General features: G+C 33.0%; 1 protein-coding gene across 9 annotated transcripts in view; it reads left to right on the top strand.

Moving 5' to 3' along the window:
- The first annotated feature begins 3,456 nt into the window (after positions 1-3,456).
- The window catches only part of LOC131168007 (uncharacterized), a 66,548-nt gene continuing 53,402 nt past the window's right edge, over positions 3,457-16,602 (top strand). The window contains exons 1-11 of one of the 9 annotated variants that reach the window (XM_058127147.1): positions 3,466-3,920; positions 4,063-4,128; positions 4,300-4,380; positions 4,455-4,508; positions 4,586-4,654; positions 10,864-10,926; positions 11,045-11,121; positions 11,201-11,266; positions 11,378-11,475; positions 11,585-11,633; positions 12,755-13,062. In XM_058127147.1, coding sequence (XP_057983130.1) covers positions 3,699-3,920; positions 4,063-4,128; positions 4,300-4,380; positions 4,455-4,508; positions 4,586-4,654; positions 10,864-10,926; positions 11,045-11,121; positions 11,201-11,266; positions 11,378-11,408 — 729 coding nt within the window. In that variant the 5' untranslated portion in view covers positions 3,466-3,698 and the 3' untranslated portion in view covers positions 11,409-11,475; positions 11,585-11,633; positions 12,755-13,062. Of the gene's footprint in view, positions 3,921-4,062; positions 4,129-4,299; positions 4,381-4,454; positions 4,509-4,585; positions 4,655-10,863; positions 10,927-11,044; positions 11,122-11,200; positions 11,267-11,377; positions 11,476-11,584; positions 11,963-12,626; positions 13,063-16,602 lie in introns of those variants that run through there. The other 8 variants (XM_058127139.1, XM_058127140.1, XM_058127146.1 and 5 more) reach the window with 8 other exon arrangements.

Below are 16,602 nucleotides of genomic sequence, written 5' to 3'. Positions count from 1 at the left end.
TTGGTCGCGTGGGGAAGATATGGTCAAAATTTATTCGGTCGCCCAAAGCATGGTCAAACTGTTGACTTCTCAATAGTTCGGGTGCTTGACGTGAAATGAACCCCTGGGGTTCGATCGCCCGAGCTCTCTCAAATTTCCCTATATTATTCAATTTTATTCATTTTTAACACTCCTCAATTTTGTATGATATATGTGCATGAGTGTTGAGACCTAGAGTCATACTAGGGCCTTACTGAGGCCGTTTTGAGATAGTCTAAGGTTGACTGAAGGGTGTCCTAAGGTCATTTGGTCCCAATGGTCAATTTACCGTCATTTTAAACTTACAGATCCTATATGCATGATATGTAGATAATTATTACAAACCTTATGTCCTAATTACTATTACATACCCATATTACATAAAATGAATTGCAACATGAAACTAATCTTCAGGGTCTTCATACTTTGTTTTCATGTGCCATTACTTGATCTACTAAAATGAACTTGCACATATACTTGAAAGCCATCAAATACCCAAGTATTTGTCATTATCAAAATTGGATATGACCTATAAGGTTAACAGTGATTCCCAGAGGAGGTTGTGATAAGTATAAGTTAACAACTTTCGAAAATAAAATTTTTATAAGGAAGGAAAGATGTAGTGATTCTAAAAAAATAAAAAAAATAAAAAAATAAAAAATAATTAAATGATTAAAAAAATAATTATTTTAAATTATATAATATAATAGTATAATAATATAATATAATATAATATTATAATATATATATATATATATGTAGCATTGTGAAGGATATTTTTTGAATTATAGAGACTATATATATATATATGTAGCATTGTGAAGGATATTTTTTGAATTATAGAGACCCCCCTCTCTACGCTTATGCTTTCTCATTGTCTCTCTCTCTCTCTCTCTCTCTCTCTTCAAACTCTTTCTCTCTCCTTAATTTTATTGGCGAAACCTATGCTGATTGAAGAATGGAAAATATCCTTGGGTTCCAATTTCAGCCACCAACGTTTTAATCGGGAAGATTTCGTTGTTTGGGCGTCGTAGGCACCACTTCTAGAATAAGGTAAGGGGAATAGATTATTTCAACTTTTTTTTTAGATTTTGAATCAATTAAACTTGAGTATGTGATACGTATATGCTGTATATGATTTTTCTGAACGATTTGGGCGCAAGAAATGGTATTTTTGAATATTAAACGTATTTGGGAAAAACTAGGCAAGTAGGTTGGGCGTCTTCACTTTTCAAAAATTGCATGTTTTAAATTAAATAAAATTTCAGAGACGATTGGACCGAATTTTTAGAAAAAAGTATTTTCCTAGCCATATTATTTAATTATGATTTAATGTAAAATGTGTGGTATGAGATAAATTAATAATAGGTTTTTTTTTTTAAATGGACCAGTTGAACTATTACGGCATCATACTACGAGTATGTGTGTTGTTATGCTGATTTATGGATATATATGTATATATATTGTGAAATTATGAAACGACCGGTTTGATATGGATATGTGAATATGACAGTTTAATTCCGTTTTATGGTAAGTTAGACTTTACATCAAATTAGGAAATATGAAGTGACTAAATATAAATATGTGTAGAAAGCTTGTGGGGCGTATAAATCAGAGTAGAAGACCTGTGTGGCATAAAAATCGGAGTAGAAGGCCCGTGTGACATATAAATCGAGGTAAAAGGCCTGTGTGGCGTCTGTATTGATGCCGATGGGGAGGTATGCTCAATACAAAAAATTTGTGTGTATATAGAATGCTATAGAAGGGTGAATTAAATTATCTACGATATGTTGTAAAACCTAAGTTATTAGATTTATTGTGAACTACTTTATATTATCTGAGATATGTCATAAAACATACGTTAGTAGATTTATCTAAACTACATCATATTATTTATACCGGCGACATTTATTTAGGGACAATATAAGAAATGTATATAAATGATTGTATAATTAAACTTATTTGCCACACACTAGTAATAATGTATTCCGTCTTACTAAGAGGTGTTTCACCCTATCGAAATATCAACTTTTTAGAGCCTTCAGGGAGTCAAGCTGAGGAGCTCCAGGGTAGGACTTAGACGATCTCGCCAAGGGTGAGTGTGAGCAGGATATTGTTTTGTTTGTGTTGTTTTTGGACATTTTGGAGTGGACACATGTTTATTTTGGGACTTGTTGATGCCAAGGTTAGGTTAGCTCTTTAGTAGTTATGGTTGTAGAAAAATACTTTCCTTCTGTTGTTTATTATTTAAATTATGGATAGTGATATTTTGGACCCCACTAGGTCCTTCATAATTTTACAAATGAGTTTTAAGCGCATGAGTTTGTGAATAATGTGGATATGATAAGAGATTTTATGTATTTTATGTATGTATTTTTGGGGCGTTACACTTAGCGATCAATTATATAAGTTTTTTTTTTTATAAATTTAAATAATTTTAAAATTTATTATTTAGAGGGTATATACTTCTAGGTGTGCTATTTCATTTCTAATTTTTTTTAAAAAAAGTCATATTATTATTTGTCTAAACACTTGCATTAGCTTTGGAACACACATAAGACGTATTTATCTATTTTATTTTAGGATGTAAATTTTATTTAATATTTGTAATAGCATTGCATTGATATATTTTTGAATAAAATGAATTTTTAAAGTCCAAATCTTGACGTATTTAAAATAAAATTTTTAATCATAGATAAATCTATGTTATATAAATACACACACGTTCAAACTCTAAAATATATTATATTATATTTTATAATTATGAAATCTATTTTTTATTTAATTTATTTTCTTTTAAGAATGTTTTGAATTGGTTTTGAAATATAGAGATATTTTCGTATAAAATGATATACTTTATTCTACTTTTATTAATTTATTATTAAAGTGTAGATGTAGATGTAGATGTAGATGTATATATTTATATAGTGTTAAATTATTTTATTTTCTAACCAAATGAATTTTTTAGGTCCAAATACTAGCTTTCAGGCATTTTAAAATGATTTTATCTAATTTTGGTTGAATATACTATTTATAAATAAATTATTTTATTTTCTAACCAAATGAATTTTTTTAGGTCCAAACACTAGGTTTTAGGCGTTTTAAATATGATTTTATCTAATTTGTGTGGACTATGTACATAATTTCTTCTCATATACAAAAATTTAAATTTAAACCCTAAATCCATGGTTCTAAATATTATCTCATATAAATTTTAGAAAATTGGAAAATAAATTGTCTTCTTGTGATTATTTTGAAACTTACAAATAAAAAATAAAAAAATTTTACACATTTGAGCCAATTCTTTATTTTCAATCCTTTCAACATGAAATGTTAAGAACTTTTAAAAATTAATTAAAACTTTTATAATTCTTTAAAAAACTAAATTTTTTTTTAAAGAAAAAAGATTTTTCGATATTTCTAACGGTCCATGACAGATTTTTTTTTTTTTTTTTGAAGTCTATACAATACAAGCTTAAAACCCTCACCGCCAAACCCCAAAACCCCTGAAAAGCCCGGGGGGAAATCTTCGCAATGGAGAAGTCGAACCCTGGACTCGCCGATGAAAAGTTCACTACACGGGCCCTAAGCCTTTTCCATAATTAACATTTTTCTTGGCGTGTAAATTGTGTAATCGCCAATCGCTTTACGGTCTGCGGGCTAATCTTCATCACTCTACCATGGCCACTGCTGCCGGAACGTTGTACTCGGCCGGCCCACGTCTACCGTTTCTCCGTCGCAACCTAGCCACAACTACAACTTCTTTTGTATCCCTATGTCCTAAAATGGATTTCTATCCTCTGCAACTTAGGCCGCATGTACCCGCAAGAAAATTCGTGGTTCGAGCCGCAAGAACAGAGCCCAAGGGTGTGTCCTTGGGCGTCAGAGCGCCCAGTTTCCAAGTTATTTCTTCTCTTTCTCTTGGAATTTTGTGTTGAATTATCTATATACATGTCCAAACTATGCCCATTTTTGTTCAAAGAAAATTTTATATATCGATGTCTTATTCATTTGTTTATTTATTTTGGGGTCTTGGTGGCTTAGCTCCCGGAGCCTCTCACTGGGAAAGTTTGGAAATTGGAAGATTTTGAATCCTACCCTGCTTTACTGGTGAACTCTCATTTTATTTTGAAATTTTTGTTGCATTTTCTTTGATTGTTAATCCCAAGTCTTTTTATACATGTTTTTGATTCATGAATTTTCAAACAGTAATTGCTTAGCTATGTCTATGAGTTAACTAGTTGAGCTAACCGCTAAGTGAGGACGGATGTGGTGTTGCAGGTGATGTTTATTTGCAACCATTGCCCATTTGTTAAACACTTGAAAAAGGATATTGTGAAGCTTTCCAATTTATATATGAAGGTAACTAAATAGGCTAATCACCACAGGAAAAATAGCATATTCAATTGTTGATGACATTTTTTATTGTTCTGCAGAAGGGACTTGCTATTGTTGCAATATCTTCCAATTCTGTTGCTACTCATCCACAGGTTCCAATGACCCTATAATTTGGATTAGAGCACTGTTGTAGCCATTGTATGATCCAAATTGCAACTGTTCTTCACAGGATGGGCCCCAATTCATGGCAGAAGATGCTAAACTATTTAACTATCCCTTCCCTTATTTATATGATGAGGTATTATGTTGCCTATCTCAGCCTGTCCCTATTTTTCATGCTTTCCTTTTTCTCTTTTAGAAGAGGATTTAAGAACTTTACAATTCCTTTTGCCTTATCCTATTTATTCTTGGCTCTAAAATAATTTTTCCTTATTTTGGTTAAATTTACAGTTCTTGTGCCTTATATAGCCAAGTATGCTACTAATAATTTGCTACTATTTCTTTGTTAAGAGTATTTGTATTATGACGCTTTTCATAATCTTGCTCAAATCATGTGTTGATTTAGGTGTAATCCCAAGAGGGGGGGAGGGTGAATTGGGTATTTAAAATTTTTTTTAAGATTATTTACCACTTAATCCCTATTTCTATATTTCACAATTTACTTATCAAGTTCGTGTGTGGTTATTCAACATACACACATGCAATGTACGTAATGAAATGCATTGTGGAAAATGAAAAGAGTAAGGGAAGAGAGAAGGCAAACACAATTTTATGAGGTTAAACCAACTCGGCCTGCATCCTCGCCTTGAGCAACCCACTCAAGGATTCCACTAAATCCCTGCTCCTTTAACCGGGACAGAGCTTTCCTTACATCTGCTGCTTACAAGAGGTACAACTTCCTCCTCACCCGGTTCACAATCTGAACCGTGATTACAATATAGAATATCAACTCTGCAAAAACACTCAATGTTGCTTCTAACAAAGTTAGTGAATACAATTGAAATTCCTAACACATAATCATATGATCAAACTTGAAGCTCAGTATGTATGTAACGATATAATCGTTATATGTAAGAATATGATTTACTAAATTTCCCTTTTATCAAATCTCCCAAAAATTTTATATAAGTCAATGCTTTGGAAAACTTAGGTTAAATCTCTGAATACATAAAAAGTTTTGAAGATTGCAAAGATTTGAAACACAACTTGTCACAACAATATTTCTCTCAAGTGTATATAGATAACCTTTAGACTTTTCAATCAAGTAGATTTTGGAATAACAAAAATATTGAGTCTTTGAATGAAAATAAGAACTTGAAGATCACCAAAGATTCAATGTTTAGAAAAATTTTTTGCAAATAAATTTTTATGTAACAACACAAGGATTTTTCTTTTTCAATAGGAGCAATAGATATATGAGTATGAGATATGAACAAACTTTAAGATTTTTATATATTGAAAAACACAAAACAATGCCTTGTTTACCAAACCTCAATCACCAAAGGTAGCTATCAAGATGTGTAAGTGAAATCCCTTCGTTTTCTGAGATGATTTGCCCAAACTTGATGAGTATGAGTTGGAGTGCAGGCGATCGTATTGCAATATGTTCAAGTCTTTCAATTCTATTCCAAAAGTTGGGGCACTAGGGTTTAGATATTGGTTATATAGGTAATATAGCCCTTAGGATGATTTCTAATCGCTGGATCAACTTGATGTAGAAATCAGTCGCGTGTTCTCTCATTAAAAGATCAAATTTTTAATTTTTCCGTAAGTTCACTACTGAGGGTTAGAGCCCAGATGACTTAAGCTTCGCAGATTCTGTGTTTTACCATTAATTATTCAGACGACTGAACTTAATTTTCGGCCTTCTGAAGAAATTTTTTAGACAACTGAACTCGAAGTTCGGTCTTTTGAAGTTCAATCTTCAGACGACTAAACCTGAAGTTCGGTCTTCTGAACTGAACCTTTCCTGAATTTTTCTTTTTAGTTTCAAAAATCTGTTTTGCTCTCTTTCTTTGTTCTTTTATAAAAATATTTTTCAGAATTTTAAAAGTATATCTAAGTCCATAAATATCCTCTAATGATGTTCATGAGATGCATGAGCCCTAAGGTCATTTTAGGATATATGTTGAGCCTCAAATTAAGTCATATGAAATGTAAATACATTCAGTTTTAAATACCCATTCCTATGACGATCTGGAACTTGCTGCTTATATCTTCATTCTTATACTCTTTTAGTTCCATGGATTGTGCCAAGACATATATGCTTTACTTTTTATGGCTTCCATGATTTGTTATCCTTCCGTGCATGCTATATATTGTTCCTGTTCACAATCTCAATGCACAGATTAAATACCAAGTGATTTGTCATTATTAAAATAGGATTGGACTCATAGAGTCAACATCGTGTACCGTTCTAGAGAAAGTGTATCAACTCTTAATTTTTTACTCTTGTCTTCTTGGAGTTGATGGGGGTTAATTTTCTATGGAATGCTCTTATGAATTTTCTCATCTGTGCTGACTACTGATACTGCTGAGTGGCGACAAATAACAGAAGGAAGAAATAAATTTGTGAAAGGAGATTAAGTTTTCAAAATTTTATATTTATATTGTGGGGAGATAAGTGAGTCAGTTGTTCAATCTGTTTAATTATTTATTGTTTTGTATTACCATGAGCAACAATGTTAATTTTAATTTTTCTCAAATCATACATCATTGAGGAGGCTGCATCAAATCTTAGTTTGAATTTGTCTTCTTGGAGCCAATGGGGCATAATACTCTGATGAGTTTCCGTAGGGGCAGGCTGATTTTTATTACTTCGAAGAAATAACTGAAGGAGAATTTGTGAAAGTTGATTCAACTTGAGAAAATAAGGGAAAAAAGAAAAATTGCTGAATAAGTTAATTCATTTATAATTTTTCAATGGTTGCAATTAGCAACTTTTAAATACTGAGAGCTGGATTTCGTAAATCATGCTATGTTGAGTTAAACTTGCGTAATTTCAGAGGGGGTTTTCTTGTACTTGTTGCTCTTGTTCTTGTTCATGTTTTTGTTCCGGTGGCAAATTAACAAAGTTTAAGACTTGAACGTCAATATTGTTCTACCAAAGGCTGAATTTTATTTGTCAATGTGCCTGTGATATGTTAGTTAAGTGTGTACAGGTATTCTTGGAACCAAAACCAAAAACTGATTTTTAAAGACATGAAAAACCAAAACCAATAACTGCAGCCTAAGAACTGCACTGAAATGTAAAACGGCTTGACATTGGTCTGGTTTTTGGTTTTTTTGGTAATTGTTGTACTCCCCTAATTGTAATATATAGGCGGGTTTGTTGGGTTGGGTTTAGAATGCCTATTTACCAACAGATCCACATTTAACTCAATGCAACCTCACTGTTACTAGCTTAGGGCCTGTTTAGTTGTGGAAAACAATTTTCATTTTTCATTTTAGTTTTCTAAAAAAATTGCAAAAAATCTAGTTAATTTTTCATTTTTATAACATTTGTATGAAATAAATGAACAACAATAAACTGTTTTGACACTATTTTCTTGTGGAAATAATTTTATTATTCATTTCTAGTTTTAAGTAATTACAAAAATGCCACCTTGTTTTCCAATTTTCCAAATTTATATTGAAAAAAGGAAAACATTTTTTTCATTAATTTTTTATATTTCTATCTCTTACTTTGCGTTTGGGAGTATGGAATTCGGATCTTAGACTTTAAATTGTGTAGATTATATATAGAGTTTCTTCTACATCCACACAAATCCAAATTCAAGCCCCAAAGTCCATGATTATGAATATTATCTTTTCTTATTTTGGTTATTATTTTGAAATCTAGAAATAAGAAGTGAAAAATTGTTGTGCACATTTAAAAAAATTCTTTATTTTCTACAGTTTTAATACAAATCTTGAAAAAATTAATAATAAGCTAAAATTTTCCTAATTCTTTAGAAAACTAAAAATTGGACAACAAAAAATATTTTTGACAACAAAATGGACCCTTATTTTTGACATTTAAATTTGGATTAAATTTTTTGATCTCTTTCAACATGGTAGTTAACAATTATTTTGTTAAATAAAGTTGCATTGGGCAGTTATATTCATGAAATTATGTTTGTGGAAAAGGAATTGTCTTGAATAGTAGTTTAAGCTTCAAGGATGTGATTGGCAATGATATGGAAGAAAATCACATGTTTTAATGGCATAAATGCAAAAAGAGAACGGTTTAATTTTGAAGAGAAATTTTGATAATTTAGGATAACTGGGTGCTTTTGAGTCTATTTGCTCAATTCATTTGTGGCTTGCATGCTATGTCTCCTACCAGTACCATGAAAAGTGAATTGTACCATCGATTTTTTTAGTCGGGTGATAGTATCTAATGGCCACTAATGGCAGTGAATTATGAATTTGCCTAGTTTTGTTGGCTACTTGATGATGCAGTTGATTCCAGTGGTGTTGGCTTGTTGAAAATCAAGTATCAAGTTCCTATTTGAGAATGGTTTCAGGTTTCATGACCAGGAATGGATGATGCCTAAGATCTTGGTCTGGATACATGATGTAGAATGGATGTTAAGTAGGATTTCCTCATCATTTTGTGGTGACTGTTGACCATGTTTTCCATGTTTGTGTTAGTGTGTGGAAGGCATCTAATTAAATTCTATCATCTCCATTATGTTAGAAGAGGTTGCAAGATAGGTAGATATGCTTGTCTAAAGACTATCTAGAGTTCATCCTCTGTGGTTCTTTCCCCCATCGAAATTCTTAGTTGTTGTATTGTGAAAAAAAAAAACAATTTGTAAATTCCTTATTGGCCTTTCAAAAATTGCTAACTTGAATTCGTTTTGTATATCATGGACAAGAGATAGCTATAACATTACAAAGTTCAAATTATTTTCAAGATCTAAGATATAACTCTACTATTTTGAAAAGGTTTAGGTTCAAGAGTTGTAGAAATCAACTCGGTCACGACATTCCTTTTATATAAATGTGTAAATAAAATTTTCAAGCCAAATATAACTTGAGAATTATTCACCTGAAATACATTAGCCTCAAGTAAAATGGTGCAGAAGGCGTGTGTTTTGTACAAATGTGTAAGCCTAGAGTCTAATGCATTAGCCTATTTGGGATTTGGTATTTTAGATGGAGCCTCATGGCATTTTATGCATGCTGAGCCTCAATTGAGCCTTTTAAAACATTGGTTTTTGAGAATGTCTAGTGGTACTTCTCCCTCAATTTTCCAGGATGATAACTTGCTGTTGTGAAGAGTCCATATTTTTCCTCCTAGTCTCATATTCAAGCAAACTAGATTTAGCTTTGTCACAACTCCAATTGGTGCCGATGTAGAAAGTGTCACAAGGAACATCTCAAAGCCATTCAAAAATAGTAGAGCTTGAACCTCATTATCAAACTCCATCTTCCTTGTTGCAAGTTGATTCGTCAACCTTTCTATGTCATTCAACTAGTCCACCGTTGAGGGGCTCTCCTTCAAGTTAACAAGCTTTCTAGACAGACGAAGCTCATTGTTAGCACTTCTACTCTCATACAAATATTCTACTTTCTTCCAAAGTGCACTATCTGATGTCTCCTTCTCCACGTGATAAACATTATCATCCAACCATTGTTGAATAAAGCCAGCACACTGTATATTCATGCGATTCCACTTTTCATCGAACACATCCTTAGGCTTGGCATTATCACCCTCTATGGGAGCATGCATCCCCTTGCAACAAAGCAAGTCTAACATCTTGCCCTTCCATCTTCTATGATTGGTACCATTTAGGATTACCATTCTATTCGTGTTCACCTCCACAGTTTACTAGGGATTAGACAGTGTAGATGCCACTGTAGCTTTGATACTACTTGTTAGCACTGACGGAGTCATCGTGTTCGCTTGATATACATGGTTGATCACTAACTTGACCCAAAATTATAAGCTATTGTTCTTGGGCCCATCCATCTACAAATCACTTTTTCTCCACTTCTTCCCTACTCCCCCCACTGCTCGTGCGCGACATGAGGCAATTGGCAGGTGGATAATCGCAATAGGATTTGATATTATTCTCTTTTTTTGTTCCTTTATTTAGATTTAGGGGATAGGCTTATATGATGGCTTCATTGTTAATTTTGATAGAGTTTGCATGGTTGAGTATTGTGTATGTTAATTGGGGGGGAGAGGAGGGTAAGGGAATTTTGTTTCTTTTTTTTGGTTGTTTTTCTGTTTTCTTTCAGCCTTCCGGGAGGAAGGGAGGGGAGTGTAGAGTGGGGCATGGCTTGTCAGTTTGTCTTTGTTATTTTATAAAATTTGTGATTTAAGAAAGAATTTCAGTTTTGTGGCATGGAATTTGATAATGCAACTTATACGATTTAATAATCTTTTATGCTTGACGTGTTTTGATCCTATACTTCCTATTGAAAAATATACTTGTGCTTATTTTTTTGTTAATGTAATGAATTCATTCTCTTTTGAAAATTGATAGTCTTACTATGGTATTTGTTCAACTGCAGTCGCAAGATGTTGCTAAAGATTTTGGAGCAGTTTGCACACCAGAATTTTTCCTATTTAAAAAGGTGAATCGTTAACAACTTCCCCTTCGTAACCAACCATTGAAATCTGAGTCTTGAATTGTGCTTACTCCATTTGTAATAAGTATGACCAAAAGAAAGAAATTGTTTATTTGTTTAACAGGATGATGGGAGCTCATTGGTCTATCATGGCCAGTTCGATGATTCACGTCCGAGTAACAATGTGCCCGTGACAGGAAGGTTTGTGTTTATATGTCTAGCTTTGACCCTATTATCAACTTAATTGTTATTTAACCAGCTTCAGCAATACATTGTCTAGGGACTTGAGCCTTGCAATAGATTGTGTTCTTAATGGCCAACCTGTATCTCTGGTTCAAAAGCCCAGGTTTCCTTCCCTATACTGTTAATTCTTCTGTATCTTCGCAATAAAATACATTCCACTGTTTGATCTTCCATGGTTACATGCTTGTACTCATTTTTACCCTTCTGCTTAAAGTGTTGGATGCAGTGTGAAGTGGCATCCATAAATGAAGCAAGACTGTTTCTTTTTCCTTTTCTGCAATCATAATCCACAAGTGTGAATGTTGCTTTCAGGTATGTTATTTTTTATTTCGTTTTAGGTTTGTTCATCATTGATAATTATTTGGATGCTGAATATATGGGACTGATGTATTTCTTGTGCGCTGTTGTTGCACTGCTTCAGTGTACCCATTTCTGTGATCATAAGCCACGGGTGTGAATTTTGCTTTCGGGTGTGTGCTTTTTCCTGTCATTTTTGCTTTGCTAAATGTTGATAATTATTTGGATTGCAGAATGGGACTGATTGTTCCTTTTGTGCTGTTTTTGCATGGCTTTGGTATCCCCGTTTCACTGCTTTGGACTTCTGAAAACATGGACGGGATTTGTGAGCATTGTATGTAGTGTATAAGAACTGGAATTTGAATTCTGTAGAAATATTATGCAGTGTATTAAGATTCAAAAATATTGAAACTAGAATTAAAGTGGAGTTTGAATTCTGTAATCTTGTAACATGATGTATTAATATTAAAAAATATAGAAATTTCGCTGTTTTCTTGAGAAATAGAATTCAATTGGAACTGTTCCCGAAGTAAAGAGTTATGGTTGCCGTAAGGGATGCAGGTGTGTTGTTATACCGAGTGCTTGGATCCCATAGTAAAGTAAATTATGAATTTCAGTAACAGTGAAATGGATGTAGAAGTTGACTCCTTGGAGCTAGGAATGAATTTCAGATCAACTGTTTGTTAGAGAACCAAATGATAAGAAAATTAGCTTCATGCAGATTATTGTGATAAGTGTTGTAATTGTGAGATAAGCATGATATTAACTGATAAGTATCAAACATTTGGTTAAATATATATATGAAAAAACAGACAGTCTGGTGTACAAAGTTCCTGCATATGTGGGGTTCGGGGCAGGGGCGGGCCATAATGGGTCTATAGTATGCAGCCTTATATAAGAGACTATTTTCACACCTCGAACCCGTAATCTTCAGGTCACACTGCGACAACTTACCGTTGTGCCTAAACACTGCTTCTATTTGGTGAAATATAAAAGTAAAACCTCAAATTTACTTAGCTTAATGATTGATTTTGATATTATTCATAGAGATCAAGGCTTCAAGTTTCTGCAAGTACATTTTAGTTATTTTAATATTTTTAAAACATATAACAAAATATTGAGACGGGATGTTTCAAAACTTCTGATTCTTTGTTGTTGGGATATAGGAGTAGGTTCAAAACTCAACTAAGATGGAACCAACTGGATGCCTGTTTGTTTGGGAAAGAATTTGCTTGTGTTAGAAGTTGTAAAGAGGATGAGAATCTGCATTGACACATGTTGCTTGCATTTGTAGCCTTTGGCGTCTGATAGGGTACAGTGACCCATGTGTGGGGCCGAGGCCGGTTTGGCGCCACATGACACTGTGACAGAAAGCAATATTTCATTTTCAAGCATGTGGGGGTGGCGTGGTGGGGGGCTTTGGAATGTCTTTCTTATATTTTTTGAAATTGATTTTGGATCATGATGTGCTACTGGTCCATCTTTTTACTCCTTCCCCACATTTTCTTGTTGCGGTAGGGTTGTGTTTGATTTGTTGATTAATGTTTAATGGGATTAAATTGGATTTGATAGTATTGAACAATTTTTTAGATTGGTTATGGTATTATTTTGTGTCATTGTCGTTCATGAAGGGTAGATTAATTGTTTAAAAGATTAAAACATTCTTAATGAAATAGTTATACAAAACAAATAAAGACTAGTATAGTTATTTTATAGTTTAGTGGGAAGGAACTGACTAGCCATATATGTTAAGATCGGGGGAGTCCATGGGTGAACTTGATACACATGAGTAAACACTAACTTGACCCAAAAGCTTAAGCCTATTGGGTCTTGAGTCCAACCATGTATATAAACACCCATCATCCACTCTAATTTTCCAATGTAGGACAAACTCACAAGTGAAATTCTCAACAATCTTCCTCTCACTTGTGAGTTCTAACTACTCCCCCTTGAACGGAAATCGTCTCCCTTCTGGGAGTAAGCCTAATTCTCCAACAATTGTTCAAGTGGGCTTAACCACTGGCGCCTTACGTGCGTCGGATTGCATTCCACGTGCTTCCGAACTAATCCTACCTCTCACGTCTTGACCCTATTCGGATCCATCCGCAGCGTAGATGATCCTTATTGGTCTCAGCCACACACTTGGTCCTCCAACTGTTAGCACGTCAGGAGAATTAACTTCACGTCTCGACTTTTTATGATGTCGCTCACCCAGAGTCACGAACCGTCGGCTCTGATACCACTTGTTAAGATCGGAGGAGCCCATGGATGGGTTTGATACACATGGGTGAACACCAATTTGATCCAAAATCTTAAACTTATTAGGTCTTGAGTCCAACCATGTGTATAAGCACCCATCATGGGCTCCTCCGATCTTAACAATATACTGGAAATGAACTATTATGTTTTTTCTTGATCAATCTTATACAATTCTTGTTGCTCCAAACATAAGCTATAGCTAAGCTGTGCTCGGGAGTACGAATATTTGGTCATAAATTTAAATTTGGATAGATTTATACGAAGATTAGTCCAATTTTATTTATATTTTATTCAGATCACACATCCAAATTTAAGATTTGATTTTCAAGCTTATAAACATTAAATTAGGGTGTAAGCTAACCTAACCAAGCCACCAAAGCAAATGTGGCACAGCAAAGAGAGCACTATCAGTGGCCTTTCCTCTCCCCCACAAACAACTCAAAAGGCCTCTCAATTCATAACCAACTTGTTTGTTTCGTTTGGTCCCCAACTTGAAAATTAAAACTGTCATGAGGGCCAAGCTGGTTGATTCCTTGAAAACCCTATTTCTTGGTAGTGTGTTTTGATCTGCTTTATGAGAAGTCCTCTATTGAAGCAACTACCAGGCTTGGCTTGCCGACACCTGCTTTAGGGCATTTTGATCTTCTATGAAATTGGGTAATTGCGTAGCAGGCATACAATCATTGTTTATATGATGGGTTCTATGCACTTCTAATGGTGAGATTCACCAAATCAATGGTGGTGATATGTTAAATACATGTATGTTGTATTCACAATTTTGCACCAATTGTGTATACTTTGGAGATCTTAAGCATAATGATGGTTTAGACTTTAACCTTGTGGTTTGTGTTTTTATTTTATTTTATTATTTTATTATTTTATTTTTATTTTTATTTTTTATTTTTGTAAAGAAATAATATTTTTTAATCAAAATATATAAAAACATCAAGTTTGAATTTTTTTTTTTCAAATGATATGCCTCCAAATCTAGTAGGTTGGTCCAGCGAGTTTTGTACGTGCATGTAGTGCCTAGATACTCACATAATGGTTCTGCAAGTTTCAAAGATTATCTCGCTAGATGGTCCTGTGAGGTCTAGTCAAGGCATTATTTAATTTTTATTAAAAAAATAAATATAAAATAAACTAAAAAAAAGCTAGAAAAAATTTGATGTTATTAATCTCTATTCCTTAATTTTAATTGTTCATATTTTTTAGTTACTATTTTAACATACACAATTCAAGAAAAAACCATAAATTTTAAAACCAAAATAAAATTCTCATCTTTTTTTGATTGAATATAAAAATAATACAATGATATGAATGATATTTTCTAGTTGAAAAAAATATATAAAATATGTCTTTAACAAGGATAAAAATTGTCTACGATCGGTTATGGGCATCCACACCCATGTCCCTTTTACGTGCATGCATATTACACTTTTACATTTGCTTGATCATCTTGCAGTATTTTACTTTTGGGTGCATAGAAAAAAATTTATAAATATGAAAAAAAGCTTTTAACTTTGTGAATATTTTTATAGAATAAAGTGGTGAGATCAATGGGATAAATTAGTCAATTACATTATGAGTTCCTGAAGTTTTATTAATTTGTACTTCAAGTTTGTTCATTGAATTTTCGTATTTCTAATTAATTTAAACCTCTAAGGATCTAATCAACGCTTAAATTGGAATTTCATTGACCAAATTGTTGTAAGTAAAACATTTGGAAGTGAGGTGTAATTTAGCAAACTTTCAACGACTTGCGGTGTATTTACCTGATTTGTTATTTTTAAACAATACACGAGCAATTGTAAAGTACTTTGAAGGTGTCTTGTTGAAGTGCTTCTTGTCCAAGAACTCAAATTTAGTTTAAGCAACATAATAGGTATGTCTTTGAACTAATAATTTTATTTTACTAACCGGATATGTATCACATAGAGTCTTCGTTGAGTTAAGATTCCGTCATTAATAGATATTAGATAAACACTTGGTCCATCCCTATAACTGTCTTGCAAACCCTTTTTGATGCAAGTCTATATATATATATATTAATAATGGATCAGTAAAATTTTGCTCGACCTACAAATCAACTCTTGTGACTCCATATTGTAGTAATTATCTTACTTAATTATGTCTAATTCCAATTTGTCTAGGCTTATCATTGTAAAGATCATTCTGGGCTCTTGCTAAAATTACTTAATATCATTAACTACAACAACAAATCCAAGCCTTAAGTCTCACTAGGTGTGGTCAGTTATATGAATCATTTTCTACCAATTTATGTGATCATGAATCAGATGGATTCAAGACTATTAATTCCTTACTCACTATTTCCTTTCAAGTTATTTTAAGTCTATCCCTACCCCTTCTACTGCTCCCTACAGTAACAAACTCATTCTTCCTCAATGGCGTACTATGTGACCTACGTTGCAAGTGTTCATACCATCTGAGTCGTCCTTTAATTTTCTTATCTTCTATAGGAGTTACATTTAACTTGCCGCGAATATATTCATTCCTTAATTTATCTTTTAGTATTATACCACTCATCCATCTAAGTATTCTCATTTTGGTAACTTTTACTTTTTGGATATTCTGTTTCTTTATTTACCAACATTCTAATCCATATAGAATAGTTGATTTTATAATCGTCCTTTAAAACTTACCTTTAAATTTTAAGGGTATTCTACAATTACAAAGTACACTTGAAGCACTTCTTCATTTTACCAAACTTGCTTTAACTTTATGTATTGCATCATCTCCAATTTCTCCTTCATCATGTATAATAGATCTAAGGTATCGAAATCTACAAGTGTTATTTATTTCTTCATCATCAAGTTTAACTTTACCTCCAATATTCCTCCTACCATTACAAAAAATACATTT

The sequence above is a fragment of the Malania oleifera genome, chromosome 11 (assembly GCF_029873635.1).
Source record: "Malania oleifera isolate guangnan ecotype guangnan chromosome 11, ASM2987363v1, whole genome shotgun sequence".
NCBI lineage: Eukaryota > Viridiplantae > Streptophyta > Magnoliopsida > Santalales > Ximeniaceae > Malania > Malania oleifera.
The sequence above is the reverse complement of the archived record's forward strand: the minus strand, read 5'-3'. Positions and strand labels throughout refer to the sequence as shown.